This window comes from Necator americanus, chromosome III (assembly GCF_031761385.1).
Source record: "Necator americanus strain Aroian chromosome III, whole genome shotgun sequence".
NCBI classification, from domain to species: Eukaryota; Metazoa; Nematoda; class Chromadorea; order Rhabditida; family Ancylostomatidae; genus Necator; species Necator americanus.
In genome coordinates, this window is record NC_087373.1 from 18998768 (window position 1) to 19014483 (window position 15716).

The 15716-nt window shown below is 42.3% G+C and overlaps 1 protein-coding gene across 1 annotated transcript; it reads right to left on the reverse strand.

Annotated features, from left to right (window-relative positions):
- Positions 1-162: 162 nt before the first annotated feature.
- Positions 163-15573, reverse strand: RB195_010072 (uncharacterized protein; the record flags this gene model as incomplete). The annotated part of the gene is made up of 16 exons (XM_064190909.1): positions 163-217; positions 1727-1822; positions 1879-1980; positions 4984-5120; positions 8986-9082; positions 9135-9243; positions 9312-9395; positions 9469-9601; positions 13196-13243; positions 13621-13705; positions 13768-13956; positions 14012-14118; positions 14171-14244; positions 14310-14416; positions 15362-15444; positions 15514-15573. 16 exons carry the CDS (start codon positions 15571-15573, stop codon positions 163-165), a joined length of 1566 nt encoding a protein of 521 aa, XP_064048492.1.
- Between the last annotated feature and the right edge of the window lie 143 nt (positions 15574-15716).

Genomic DNA, 15716 nt, shown 5'->3' on the forward strand with positions numbered 1-15716 from the left:
TGTCTAGGAAAATCAGAGCTGAACTGAATAAACCACCTGGAAACATCTCATTTAATTAATGAAGCGAAAGGGATAACACCATTGCAGTTTTCAAAAGTTCAACAAATCAAATTCAACAAAGTAGTGGCACATATATGACCGTAACAAATGAAAAAAAGAAGACTAGAATTTCTGCTTCCTCTTTCTTCCGGAGTACTTCGACTCGTGTCGTACGGTTCTAAAATAAATTAGCCTTTAACAAAGCGGTACTACAATCGCCGTGAAACGTGCTGTAAGAGTGACGCGACAGATTTTCTGCGAAGGTGCGCACTGGGCCCTCGCTACTTTTGTTTTCAATGATTTTTCAATTTATTTTCGCATGATAGAGCATGAATAGAACTTTATTGCATTAGTGAAGTCCTTTTTCATCAGCCTTATCATTTGCTCTGCTCCTAGAGCGGTTCTTAAGTCCTTATTTGAAGGAATTTAATTTCTGTCCTATCTTTTTACGTATGTAATTGTGCACGATTCCATTTTCTGCAGTCGTAGAGTTAAGAAAACCCTCTCTAGTTCAGTGGTTTCTCATGATCCCAGAGTATCGTCTTTAAGAATTCAGTTTCCAGGAAACTCTATTTTTGTTCTGCGGTTTGTGTGAGTGTGCATAGCTAGATCTCTTCTAGGAAGGATTAGGCCTTTGATAAAGACGAGTTTGTTGAAACGTCAGGGCAATAATAAAGTTTCAGCTAAATCTCGCTAGCATAACAAGAAAACATAAATACACCTCTCAATGCCGAGATTCCAAGAAGAGAGGGCTTGAAGATTAATGGAAAAGAGTTTTTTCTAACACATTGACGATAACGCGCTTTTTAATCGCCCGTAGATCAGGTGATTGTCCCATGTGACAGCTTTTCCACATGTTACATTTTCTTGTTACTGACTTAATATTTTGTGATATGGTTTCCGACAACTTATTTCTACATTTACTACTTCTATAGCACTCTTGTTTCTTCGGTTTTTCTACTGACTAAAATGGCTGAAAAAAAGAGCAGAGAACTTTGACGACTGTTATACTCTTATAAACATACGTGCGTTGCCTGTTTCAATAAGCATAAATACATAAACAATGTTACTAGTAATGCTTTCTTAGAAATATGTGAAGAAGATAGTAAGGCTGCCCACAGAGTTCAGAGCCGCGCGTTTTGGCGGCTTTGCGGTATTGGTGTTTATTGAGCGCACTGTTGTGAATGTGAGTCAATAAGCACCAAAACGCACAGCCGCCAAACGGCGCGCCCGCGCGGCTCTGAACTCTGCGGCCAGTCTAAATGGGCAGAAAAACAGACAATAAAAAAGAATACGACCCACCGGTGGGTCGTATTGTCGTCAATGTGTTAGGTACGTAATCCTATTCATGCAATACGTACTACTATTCATGCAATGCATTGAGAAAATGGAAGTCATAAAAGGAAAAAAAGATATGAGAAAAAATTTTCTATCATACCGTGCAGTGAATTCGGTGCACAACTTCACGGAGGATACGTCATGTCAACCCTTTACAACACGTTTTACGCCTAGTGTAGATGTTTTTGTAGAGCTTAAAAACATCTACACGACATTTACCGGAAGGTTACACAGAAGACTAGTACTTAACATAATATGATCGTATTTTTAGACACGCAGTCGTACATTAGAACCACGTTGTACCCAAGTTTGGCAAAATCCCAAACGTACAAATACCAAAAGTCCGCACCTCCCCTGCTTGAGCATTCGCTCTCTTTTCTTATTGATCCACTCTTTTGTGCCTTTGGACGGCTTTTTCTCATGTTTTCGTATCACTGCAAACACCCTGCAATGAAATTGTGAAGATTGCGGTCGTTCTACTGTTAATTAAGCAATGTATACCTTCCGGTATTCTCAACGTGAGTCTGGTGTTCCATCGATTCTTCACCTGTGAGCGCCTTGGGCAATTGCGCGATTCCTCCAGTCATCAACACCAAATAAACTCTGCAACAAAAAGCATTTGTATTGAAACGAAAAACGTCATCTTGCTCAGCTCTGTACTAAAGTTTTTCTTCCTCAAAGTTCTTGTCGGAAAGTGTAGTTTCAAGCAGTTCTATGAAATTCAATTGAAATTATTTGCCGCAGAGACATTAAGTACTAAGTTAAGTTTTATAAAGTTTTATATTAAGTTCTTCACCAAAGCCCACACCCCCACCCACATAAATTTTGCAGATGCAAAGTTTGAAATGCACACCTGATCTAGCGGTTCTGCATTCATGTCATGGCGACGGTTCGGCGTTTGTTGCCTCCCGCCTGCATTTTGTATGCGAGCTTCACAACGTGAATCAACTAGTTAAAGGCAACATACCACGAATCTGTGGTGGTGCGGATTTCATGTGGAGTATTCGTATACGGGATCGTAGATTATTGAGAGAAGGATGATTCCGTTCATTTCTTCTGAATGCCGTAGAAAACGGCACTGAAGATGCGGCTTCAGGCGTTCTGGCGCACTATTTTCTACACTGAGTTTGATTGGAGCGCACCAGCCTTCTACATGCGCCGCTTCCGGACCGTTTTTTACGGTAGGAAGAAATGGGCGGAATCAGACGCCTCTCCATAATCTACTATCCCGTATACGAATACCCCACCTGAAATCCGTACCACTTCAGATTCGTGAGGTGATGCCTTTAAGCACAACTTTGTTACAAAAAATTAATGCATCAACAATCATAGAAGTTCGAGTTTATGTATGTTCACGTTGAAAAAAACCAGATATCATAACGATACACGTGGACTGTCCAGAATGGCTGCTCTTTAATCTTTATATTTCCGTTCAATTTGGACTATTCTTCGTTCTCGTTAATGCCCTACTAGCACTCATTTCTACAACTTTGGCGAGTTCATGGATAACTGCGACCAACGATGATCGCTTGCTTGAGTTACTTGTTCATAAAAAGTTCAACGCGGGAAAACTGTTTTGGAGTGTTTAATTAACGTTGTGTAACTGAGCAGCGAAAACGGCATAGTAAATGGGTCGCTGCATTCGCTGTCATTTCCAGAGTCGAAATGCACGAACACTGCCCCAAACGTCATGACATCTTGAATGTGCACTTTCACAATTTTGCAACCCTCTTCACCAAAAACCTAAACAAAATAAAAATTTGGAATAGCTGGCAAAAACATACTGATATAGTTGTTTCAAAACGACGTAAAGCCTGGTGCAGTCACGAGAGCGGGTGCGGGACTCTCGCTTTCTGCCAGACATCATAGACGAGTAAGGCTACCCCGTTCGCGGCCAGTAGCTTGAACCACACCTACTTCTCCTCTCTATCAAGTCTACAAAAAAATCGAAAAATGAACCCTACGCCTGGATAGTTTATTCACAGATGACAAACCTGAGATAGAAGGTGAAACAGAAACTTAATCACCTGTCGTGAACAACTGGAGATCAGATGCACATTACTCAACATTTTAAAGGCAGCATATCACTAAATTGACGTTGTTAAGATCTTTTCACGAGGATACGGGACAGTAGAGTAGTTCACGAATATAACGTGATTAAGGGCGCAATCAAGCCTATCTCCCACACCATATTTTCAAAAGTTGAGCTTTATCACGCTCATATCCGTGAACTAAACCCTTACCCTTACCTATTTACTCAATGATCCCAATATCGTGATTTTCTTGATACCTTGCCTTTTAGAGCCCAAACACATCTATACGTTCAAAAAACTTCACACAGAGAAAAAAAGGAAAAAGACATAAGCTACAAACGGCTCAGAAAAAAACGCAAGCCTGGCAAAAATTTTCTATCGATGGCACAATCAATAACGAAAACACATGAATGAAATAGGAGACTAAAATGTCTAAGGGGTAAAATCCCGCAGAGATCCAACCATCCGCAACCAGCAAAGACACTTTGGGGAAAGTAATTAATTAGAAAGAACAAACAAAGAGGAGAATTTCTCAGGACAACCTTTATCCCGACCGGTTTAAGCGCGACGATGATCATTTTCTGGAAACCAGCGTCCTTGACATGGTACATTCTATGATGCAGAAATAAGCGAAGAAAAAACATAACAAGCCAGAGTGTTCCTTTAACAGATACCAATTTTGAGAAGACAGCAATTGAGCTCCCAGCAAAACAAGCAACGAAATTCCAGCTATTCCTGTTGACTGTTTCTCATGCAGTCAACAGACAGTGAGTACTTAACCGAAAAAGGTGTGAAAATTTCATGTACCGGATGTCAAACAAGTGGAGACATCACATACTACTGCTTTACGATTTGTCTCCGTCTCCGAAAACAAATTTCGCGGGAGTTTTCAGACTGAGATCTTCCAATCAGTAGAAAGTGCATACTGTTCACGAGTATTAAATAGTATAGTTAGTGAGAAAATGCAACTTAATCTTTCCCATCTCTTCACAAATCCCAGAATTTAAAACATCAAGTTTGAGGTAGAGCTCAAAAACTTTTCTAGCATTCTTCCATTCTTTGTTGTAGGGAGACTACTGCTTCGCATCAAAAAGGTTTAGTTGCCGAGATTTTAAAATTTCCTCGGTCAATTCATCGAAATCTTTCTGAGTACCGACCCTGGGACTTCCCATTGCTGTTCGTTCATGCCACAGCAATCAGTAAGTTAGAGACGAGCGTACGGCATGCGCATTGTCTGATCAAATCGCCAATACTCGGTTTTTCATAGTTAGTTGTAGACATTACTAAGAACAACATGTTTGAAGACACGACCAAGAGAATAACTTATTAGCCCCCACAAAGTAGTGGAATTTCTGCAAACACCACCTTTAAACAAGTTACCAACATATTAGCAAAATGAAATTTACTACGGCACAGTACATCCCCTTCATTTTTTGAGGGCATGTAAGTAATTTTATCGCAGCGTTTTCGTAGAGCTGCTGACCCTCAATAACTCTTAGTGCTCCAGATATCTCGAATTCTTCATATCTCGAAGAGATCTACATCAATAACTCAAGGAATTCGGAGGGCTTACTTTTTCGCTTTCGCGCTGTTCGGGTAGTCGACAACCAGACCACCATTAAATCCAGCTTTGATTGCTTGAGACATTATTAAGGCGGATTGGTGTTCATTTTCTGGATAGAACTGGAAGACCGCTCGCGTCCCTCTATCCTAAAATCACCTTGATTATAAACAAACGAGCCATCCTTTTCTGCTTCTCTCTCTTTCATTTTATTTGTTTAGAAAAAAAGAAAAGGAAACACTTGACAAGAGTTTTGTTCCACAAACACCTCTTCATTGTTTCCTAGTTAAAGCAACTGAAAACAGAAAGCAAAAGTTTCTGTTGCTCTTTTCCACTTTTGTTCAATCATATTAAGTTTGTAACCCGAAACACATATTTCCCAGTAGTGTTCAAGTAGTCAGAAGATACACAGAACATTTACAATTTAAGAACTCCAAGTTTTGCCAACCTCGCCCACTGTATGATCTCGAATGGATCGTGAAGGACCCGAAAACGGAAGCAATGCAGGATGATTACACGATAAAACTCACCCAATTAATCCGCATTATTATGCCTATAAGGCGGTTAGAGGTTCCGCTTCCTGCACGATCGATCAGAGGTTCGTATCCACCCTAGTGCTCACATCCCTCCGGGGTCGATAAATTGATACCAGACAAGGTATGGGAGAGTTAAAACACTGACTAGACACATCGGCTATCCACCTATAGGCCAGTTACACGTTCGTGAACCTCTGAATTGAAGTGAACGTGGGGTCCCACGCGGATTGATTAACGCCAGACACTTTATCCACTTTTATTGTGCCTACGGATCGGCACCGATCTTGAGATTAGAAAGTTTTTTATTCCCAAAAACCGATGCAGCATGCATAGAATTTCCATATAGCTTCTTTTTCAATGGTTTTTCTGAACACTAGTTCTTTAAAGACATTATTCACTCTCCTATGGTCGGGTCAAAACAACCTGAAACCTGGAGCGGCGTGTAAGAGGCTGCCTTCGGAAAAAACGCAGTGGAGCTAGAGACTGTAATCGAGATGTGACACTTGCTAGCTTCGCTCATTTCTGCAGCCCGAGAGAAACCGGCGATTGTTCAATCTCGATCGCAACCGCTGGCTCCACTGCGCTGCGTCCAATGCACCTGTTTACGTAACTGCACCAGATCAGATCGTTTTGATTTTCGATTTATTTATTTCTATTCAATTTGTCCGTGAAACTTGTGCAGAGGGAGAGGCTGTTTAGAAACCAAAGTGATGTTTTTTTTTGGGTCTAGTTTGACATTCTTTTTAAGATAGCACTCTGAAAGGCTAAACTGTTCTTTGGTGCATACCTTCTACAATTTGGCAAGTTTTGTTAAGGAAGATAAGATTGTTGAGCTCTACGGATAGAAATTGAAACGAGCGGCTTTCATAGTTATTTGTAGGTGTTTGTAGTTATTACGTTTGAAACCAGCTGTGTCAGATTAGCACATGTACTACATGAATTTTTGGCATTATTGTCATGATCCACGGATCTCCCTTACTAGAGGGATCACAGCCGGTTGGTCGCGAGGCTACGTGGCGCGTCCATGGGTGGCGGATAGGGGGCTAATCGCAGACCAAAAGCGACCTTGTGCTTGCCCAGAGACGCGGGTGGATTCAAGGGATGGACTCCCTGTTTCTGCTGAGCCAGGACTGACTCATGATATCCTTGTATCTCGCACGTCCGCCCCGCCAAAAGCCCCCAATCAAGTGACTGGGAGGTGCAAAGGAGGCAGTTTGGAGTCGCCTCCAACAAATAAGCTCCACATGTCCACTCCGGGAGGACGGAAGTTCTCCCAAAAACTCATGGGACTATAGGCTTGCAACCTGCCCATGGGTTTTGAAATTCTTTTACATGTCACATAATAGAAAAGTAATAGAAAAGTCTCCTGATTCCGGAGGAAAGCCTGGTACGGTAGCGCCAGCAAGTTCTACCGAGAAGATCATGCCTTTTACAAAGTCATAATTGGCGATTTCAACGCCTAGGTTGACCCAAGAAGAACGACTGAGGGACTTCACATCGGGACCCACGGCCTACAATGGAAAGGTCAGGGAGAGAGGCTCTCCGAGTTCATCATGACGACTAAGACCATCCATGGGAACTCGCAATTCCAGACGCCATCCTCTCTACGCTGGACGTGGGAGTCACCCAATGGAGGGCACCGCACTGAAATAGACCACATCATCGTCAATAAAAGGTTCTGCCTGACGGACGTCGCTGTTGTACCAAAGTTCTATAGGGGTCGGACCATCGCCACCTCCGAGGAAGATTTTCCTTCACAAGGAGAGCAGAGAAAGCCGCCAAGGTCAGAAGGAGAAATCCCAGAACTATCATCAACTGGGATCTCTTCGTTAGCCGGCTTTTGGGAAGATTCCGCAATGGACAACATCGACCAGGAATATGACCGGCTCGTTGAACACCTTCACGACTGCGCGAAGCTGACAGTTCTAAAACCACCAAGAGACGCCTGACTCTTGAAACTCTTGAGCTGATACGCCAGCGTGGAGCAGCACGAACCGCAGGGAACCAAGAACTCACGTCCGAGCTCGCAAGGCTCTGCAGAGTGGCGATAAAGGAAGACCTTGAAGAGAAAAGAGCAGAAGTACTGGCTGAAGCTGCAGAGGCGGAGAAAAGCATCCGCTAAGCCCGTCAAGACTTCGCCAGTCGCAAAACGAGGATGACTGCTCTCCGGAACCCGAAGGGAACAACCATTGCATCAAGGAGGGGAATGGAGAAAATCATCTACGACTTCTACTCTGATCTCTTCGAAAGCCATGTCCACTTGCCTCCTCACCATCTGAGCGAAGACGGAAATGTCATTCCAGAGGTTCTCCCGTCCGAAATACGACATGTTATCATGTCGGTAAGAAATAGTACGGCACCCGGTCCTGACGGAATAAGATTAGAACACCTGAAGAACCTTCCGCCAGTAATCATCAACACCCTTGCGAGGCTCTTCACACGTTACCTGTCGGAATGCAAGGTTCCTAAACAGTGGAATACCAGCAAGACCGTGTTGTTGTATAAAAAGGGAGGTCCACATGACATCGGCAACTATCGCCCAATCTGCTTACTGTCCGTCATCTACAAACCCTTTACAAGAGTGATTCTTAATAGGATTGAAAAAGTCTTGGATGAAGGACAGCCATGCGAGCAAGCAGGGTATCGAAAAGGATTCAGCACGATTGACCACATTCACACTGTTTACACCCGCCCCAAGCAATTTTAAAGATTAACCCATGTATGTCGAGTTCATCTAAAGCACTGTAAATTTTCAGGAAAGAGCTTATTGAAACCGGTCTTTTTTATTACAACTACGAATTAAAATGACCAAGAGATCCAAGCTTTTTGAAAGTTTTACGCGAAAGGTGCAGTGACGAGAAGCAAAGAAAATGTGCTTTTTGAAGAATCTGAATAGAGAAATATCTAAGAAGCGAGATTTAGCCCAGGCATCAACATCCGACTACTGTTTTCTACTGAGAAACCCAGTTTTCTAGTCAAAAGAGGGTACCAAAGTTTCTGCTCTAACTGAATCACATGCGGTTCTGTTCCTACTTGAGCTGCTCGAGAGACTGCCTGTCATCTCCGTTTGCATCGATAACTTACAGAGATTGCGCTATGGCTTCTTTATTCGCGAAGGATATGAGGAAGATCAGATTTTTCTCGCCGTATTTATGAACAAGTCTGACCATCGTGACGAAAACACCTTGAACTGAAAAAAATCTGCACTATCAAAAACAAACAATAACGTTCGAGAGCCGCCAGGACGATTGCTTCAACCTGATCTTCTCAAAAATTTAGAATCAGTCTTTTGTCATTATTATGTGCAGACTTTGCTCGGAATTCTCGTAGAAAGATGCAAAGTTTGTTTTTTGCATGAAGTTATAAGCAGAGCATCACACAGTGCAATTTCTAATGTGTGTTACATTTCAAAACGAAAGGACACAACCAGCTGGTTCTGTAACAATTTAGAGCTTATTGATATCAAGAGAAAACTCACAAGGCAACCATAGAGTGTTTGGAAAAACCGATGTAGCCGTCGTTTTGGATTCTGATGTTTGGTATTCGCATGGCACAACCATTGCACTGCTGATATACTAAATTGAGATTTTCAGGAAACAGTGAGAATGATTATCACTGCTACCATACCTGATAGCTCCGTCAAACGTTCCGGGCCGAAACGGTAAGCCCGTGCCCATGTCTGTCCAAACAAAATCACCCAAGTTCTCTCTGTCTTGATCGTCTTCGCTTGCTAGTTCTAGATACAATATAAGTCTAGAGCTTCGAACATCGCAGTAAGTTGAACAGTAAACCTAAGTTACGCACTAAGCATAGGTCTGCTTACGTCGAGCCCTACCCAAGAATGACCGTAATTTGCGAGCACTCCGCCGCTGATACCAGTCCCAGAACCTGCAGTCCAAAAACAGAAACCATCGAAGTTCTACACGCAAAAAGGGAGCATTAAAGTTATGTATATCCACACCAATATCAAGTAGAAAAGCCGATTTCTCTTCAGGTAAAGCAAGCAGTTCCAAGGCGCGCTCAGCCATTTCTGTTTGTATCTTGATAATGTGCGAATTGGAGGCATACTTGGAAGCTTCAGATTCGTTGTAGTACTGAAATAGTATCCAGCAGCGATTGAAAGAACAAACACACCACTCAAAAAGAGCATGAGTCTCTGAAAAGAAGATTTAGAAGGTCAGCTTCAGAAAGAAAGCCCTCCAACAATGCTTTTCGTTAATTTACTGCTGTCCTTTCTTATGCCGGCATTCTAGTCAATTCTGCTTTATCTATAGTTCCATTAACCCGTTTAATCAGACATATCAAATAACATATAACGTTGACTTTTGGAAGATTTCGCAGAAACGAATGTCGTACCTTAGGATAGGATGGCTATCCTGCCACTGGTAGATACCTGTAATGAGGTGACTAGGGGAATCAAATATCACTCTTGAAAAGGGAGCGAATTACCGCGTAATGCAGAGCCATTCTTACTTGCGATTTCTGCTATTCATCTTTGGGCCCTAGGAGTGAATCCAAAACGCCTTCAGAGCTTTTCGTACCGCAATGCTATGTTCGCACGCCAATATCTTGATCTTATGTTCGTTATCTTATCTTGATCTTCTCCGTTATGACGCCGCACCCTATGACCATATAATGCAGTGGAGTCACGTGACTTCCTTTTGGCTGAAGGTGTTCTTTGACTCGAATACAGTCATAGAGACTGAGTACGAGCCGCTCCTTAAGACTGCCACGGGGAGATCTACAATCGCTAGTTATTCAAGATAAGTAGACTATTAAGTAATGTAAGCACTAAAATACTAACACAGTAAGCACTATATCACTAAAATAGTGAATGAAGAATTTGAACAAGATTAACTTTCATCAGACTTCGACGAATAGCAACGCTAGCCATATCGAACATAGACGAAATACAAAAGGGTACTTTATGCATACTTGTTTTGGGGTTGTGCTCTTTTACTCACAGACCAAATCGGCATGTAGCCGTTCTTAAAGGCATCACCCCACGAATCTGAGGTGGTACAGATTTCAGGTGGAGTATTCTTATAAGGGATAGTAGATTATGGAGAAGGGGGTAATTCCGTCCTTCCTAAATGCCGTAAAAAAACGGCCCGGAAAATGCGGCGCCGCACAATGCTGGCGCGCTCCAGTCGAACTCCCTGTAGAAAATGGTGCGCGAGAACGCCTGAAGCCGTATCTTCTGGGCCGTTTTTTACGGCAATTAGGAAGAAATGGACGGAATCACTTTCCACTCCATAATCTACTATTCCTTATAAGAATACTCCACCTGAAGTCCGTACCACCTCAGATTCGTGGAGTGATGCCTTAAACGCAATTTTTCTCACAACCTCAGTTGAATTATGCCTTCTCTTCCAGTGCAAACAGAAGCGAAAGAGGCAGCAAATTTTCATATTCTTGTTGACGGGTTTGCAGCAAAATTTCATCTAATGCGTTCTGTTTGAGATACGCACTTAGACATTGAAGAAGGTTAGTCACTTTCCGTTAGGCTTTTCCTGGGTAGACTATGTATGTTCCTACTTTCCATTTAGGATCTTGAAACAGCTGTTCACCTTTGTCTGATCGGAACAAACAGAAAAGCAGTCGTCAGTGTATAGAAAATAAAACAAGGAGCGTATTTCTAAAATCGGCCCTCAATTCTAGTTATGAAAGCAATGGCGAGCTTTGGTGCTAGCCGTGGTCCATAGCAAGACACCTGATTTGCGCACATCAGTTGCCCCGACCATCTGACCAACCAGAGACTCCACTTCAGAGACTCCTCCATGGAAAAACCACATAGGTTAATTGAGCGCTGGTGTTCATCTAAGAATAGCATACCACGAATCTGACGTGGCGAGGGAATCCGCAGGAAAAGCTAGAAATGGGGTTGCACATTGCGGGATCCGGGGTTGTTTCCCTCACCTCTCCCTAATCGTCGTAAAAAACGGATCGGAACCGCTTCAGTTCCTAGAAGTACGTTAGAACGCGCCTTCATGTACACATTCCGGTCCCCTCAGCAGCCTATCCATTGTTTTTACTTGCATGGACTGGTGAGGAGACCTCATTAATCTTGGACCGCCACACATGGATGCGGCGCGTTGCAATTGAAATCGTCGTAAAAAAAAGGCGATTTCCACACTGTTTCATTACGACGATAAAGAAGCGATGATTGAAACCACCCGGGATTCAGCCTACATCGCCATCATTAACCTTTCCCCCGGACACCTCACCACTTCACATTAGAGTTATGCTGTCCTTAAAAACACAAAAACAACCCGCAAAGCGAAATTATTGAAAGTATTCGTATACACTGCAGTAACATCGAAAGATTCCATTACACATGAATTATTAAAGTGTGTGCTATTTAAGTGGTTAAAAATACGGGTATTAGTTGAGTGAGCTAGTACGACTTCAAGCAGCTGAACCACTACAACACAGGATTTGTGAACTACGCCATCCTATCTCCAGTGCCACCTGCGCAGCTTATAACAGGTCTTACGATCGATGTTGAAGGATCATTAGAGTCAGTCTCGTTGCTAGAAATCAACGTATGTGTCTTTATCAAAAAGTACAAGATAGAACTTCTGTTCCGATCTTCAACAACTTCATCATATCCTGAACTTGATATTCAAGTAATGAAAAGCACCGTTACGCATAGTTTCAATCATATCACGATGCAGTAATAATGTAAGCAGTTGTTTTTTCTTAGCTCATTTTGCATAGCTGGATAGTCGGATCAAAGCTACCTAAAGCTCGCCGCAGTTGAGTTGGGACTCTTGCTCCTCCACCCGCATCAGCTCGCGTGGAGCTACCGGAGGTCCAACCTCGACGTCGCTGCTATCTTCACCGTGTCACTTCGAGTGCTTACGCAAATACACCACGCTTCAGTTTCGACCCGGCTACCACTCTTTTCCTCCACTATCATACAAAAATAAACGATAAACTGTCCGGATTAATCAATCCGCTTGGGATGTGGCACACGTTCACTTCAACTCAGAATCGTTTGAGGTTTATGAACGTGTAACTAGCCAATACAGTGGCTAGGCGGGGACTAGCCGATGTGCCAAGTCAGTGTTTTATCCTCCCGGACAAGTTTGATACCAATTTATCGGCCCCGGAGGTATCAAAGGCTTGGTTTGCAGTAGGGCGGATTCGAACCTCCTATCTATACTGCAGACACGGCGGAACCTCTTGCTGACTGCACTACACCCGGCCGTATATGAAAGTAACTTTGAAGGATCACCAGAGACAAAGAGGGAAATAACTAGTGAACAAAGACACTGTCACTGAAGAGAATACTATCCACTAATGGTTGCGCACGAAAATGTGTGAATGTTTCACGCTAGTGGTGGGAGGTTATGTTCTAAAGCATAAATTTGTTTTTTTTTTAAATCTGATTTTAAACACCTCAAATATCACCCACGTCTCGAAAGTTGTTACTTAGATTTGGGTCTGTCAACGAAGCGCTTATTCAGCTACTAGTGGGCATCTGCGTAGTTAAAGGTAATAGATACCAATCCCGATGGCATAACCTAATAACAAAACTGAAAGAAACTGAAAGATTGAACAAATAGCATTTTTACAAATCAAGACTACCCTGGATTGCGGCACGCTAGGCACAACTGCATTGTTACGTAAAAATGATACTGCTACAGAGATTACTGAAATGATGGATTGGAAAAACCTCATACCAACTCTGGCGGACCAGTGTACTCTGGGCGAATGCGAGTGGCAGACATCTGAAGGTGAATAAAATAAGCGAGACATAAAGTAGTAATGATGTAAGTTCTGTTTTGAAATAATGGGACGTGAAACACTAATTCGGTAATTCACAAATGTAAAGTCATAAGAAGTTTATTAACGTAAAATTATATTGTGATTGGATGCAAAAATTATTATGGGTCAGAATAATCACAAAACAAATGCAAGCTCACAGACACGTTGACTACAATGAGATTGTCTTTAAATGTATATGAACGGTAGCACTTTGACAATTCCGCGCTCAAATCAATCTTAATCAATAAACACTCATACTTTGAAGGCTTTCAGAGACACTAGTACTACTAGAGGAGTGACAGTACTGTTGCAGAAACAGAGATGGTACCCAGTACTGAACTGTATCTGTTGCTTGCTCATCCACCCATGCCAAGCCTTCTTTAACAAGATGATCCAGCACCGCTTGTGCTCGCGGTTCATCCCATCTGAACAATAGGAAGCACGCTCAAGTACCAAAATAGAAAGCACTAGAACGCTAATATCACACCTCAATCTATCAATAATCAACTCCTTTGTGACATAAGCAGCATCTTCTGCAAGTTGGAGAACACGAGAGTGATCCATACTTAGTTCGCCAGGAACAGACTGCACAAGAAAACGCCCGCCGCCTAACGGAACTAGCTCAAATCCGCCACCTAACACCTTCAGCTTGTCAACAGAACGCAGTATGTCATCTCTGGAAATAAATAAGCCTTCATTACGAAAAAAAAATTGAACAAGGAAGAACTCACGTTGTAATAGTTTCCTTTCTTGTGCGAGATCTGCTGCGCATCAAGCGATTCCTTATTTCTTCTACTGTCATTATTCCGCCGTTTATATGGTTCGTTGATAAACAAACCTAGGGGTAGAAATAAACTGAACTGCAAAAATATTAACGTTCGAAACTGTACCTCCACTATCTGAACAGCAAGTTCATAGTAGAAGTCTCCAACCCCAAGTTTCTCTGCCCAAAATCCTTTTCCAGCTGGAATTCATAGGAATAATATGAGAAAATGGTGAAATGTCAGTGAGTGAGATGATGTAAATTACAAGCAAGCGGATCGACGCCAACGCTAGCACACATCTCCTGAAAATGACGTCGAAATTGCGAGTTCTTTCGAATTTCGTCACGATGACGGTGGGCAAATTGCTCCAGCCTAAAACATAATAACTATTTGCGAAATCACCATGTTTCCGAATAGATACATGCATTTACAGTCGGCGTAAAACGTGTACATACATGACGCATCACATTCTCGGTGAAGGCCGCTAAGATCTTAGTTCGAGGGGATTGAATTTTTGTTCCATATTTTTGTGTGATTGTGCACGACTGCCATCCCTCATAGTCGTAATACCAAGATAACTACTTCCTTGATTTTATAAATTCTTATCATGTCAGCACATCTCCCCAGTGAATTCGGTTTGTAGAAACTGGATTTCTGCCTCATTTTTTCGGAAAAGTTTGCATACTTGGTGTTAAAGATAGAGTTTGAAATTCTACAGCGTCTACACGACAATGCACAGTCACACAAGGAAAAGCAGGAGAAATTTTATCGCTAGATTTCTTAAGAGGGGCCCTAGCATCAGAAATGAGAATGAGATTAATTGAAAGGAACTTTAAGACTGCGTAGTCCTATTCGCAAATTATTATCAAAAAAAAAAAGACGGAAAGCCATGAAAAATAAGAATAAGAGAGTTTCGAGGTTTTTTCGCGCAATGGAGTGGCCAGTGCGCGCCCTCACTGAAACGCGACGCATCACACCGATACAACGTATACGCTGACTAAGGATAAGACGGGCTAAACGGAACTTCGAAATTGAACCAAATGATTCGTATAGCATGTCGTCCCATTATCCCCTCATGAGCATCTACGACGACAAAAAAAAACACGGCTGGTATTCCATAGATTGTAAAATTCGTCGAAGTAGAAGACTTTCAGGAAAAAATATAAAATATAGAAAAAATATATGGACTAATAGCATACGCCTTCATCTATGAAATTTCCCGTAGTGTTAAATAGACCTATACGAAAGGTTCTAAAACAGCAATCATATTTCGAAATAGCTCCACTTAGAAGATGGCTTTTCTGCCGCAAAGGGTACCTCATTGTGAATTCTTCCAATTGCTTTGAAAACATCTGTAGCTGCTCACTCGCCATTTGTTCACCCTTGGCATTGAATTTCGCCTATAGTGGTACCATAATAATACTGAGAAGTAGAGAAGCAAAACAATAAATTATGAAGCACATTCACACCTGAGTTTCTTGCTTCCGTTGAACCGCCGCAACTCCAACACCACGTCGACGTGAAGCCATTGTCTAAGAACAAGATAGCACAGTAGAAGCCGAATGTATTCAACTGCATGACCGCGACATCTATGCACACCGCATTCCCTTTCTCTGTTTCACATACATTCGCTTTTCCCCTTGCTCCCATCTAACCGAACGGAATCACAGTC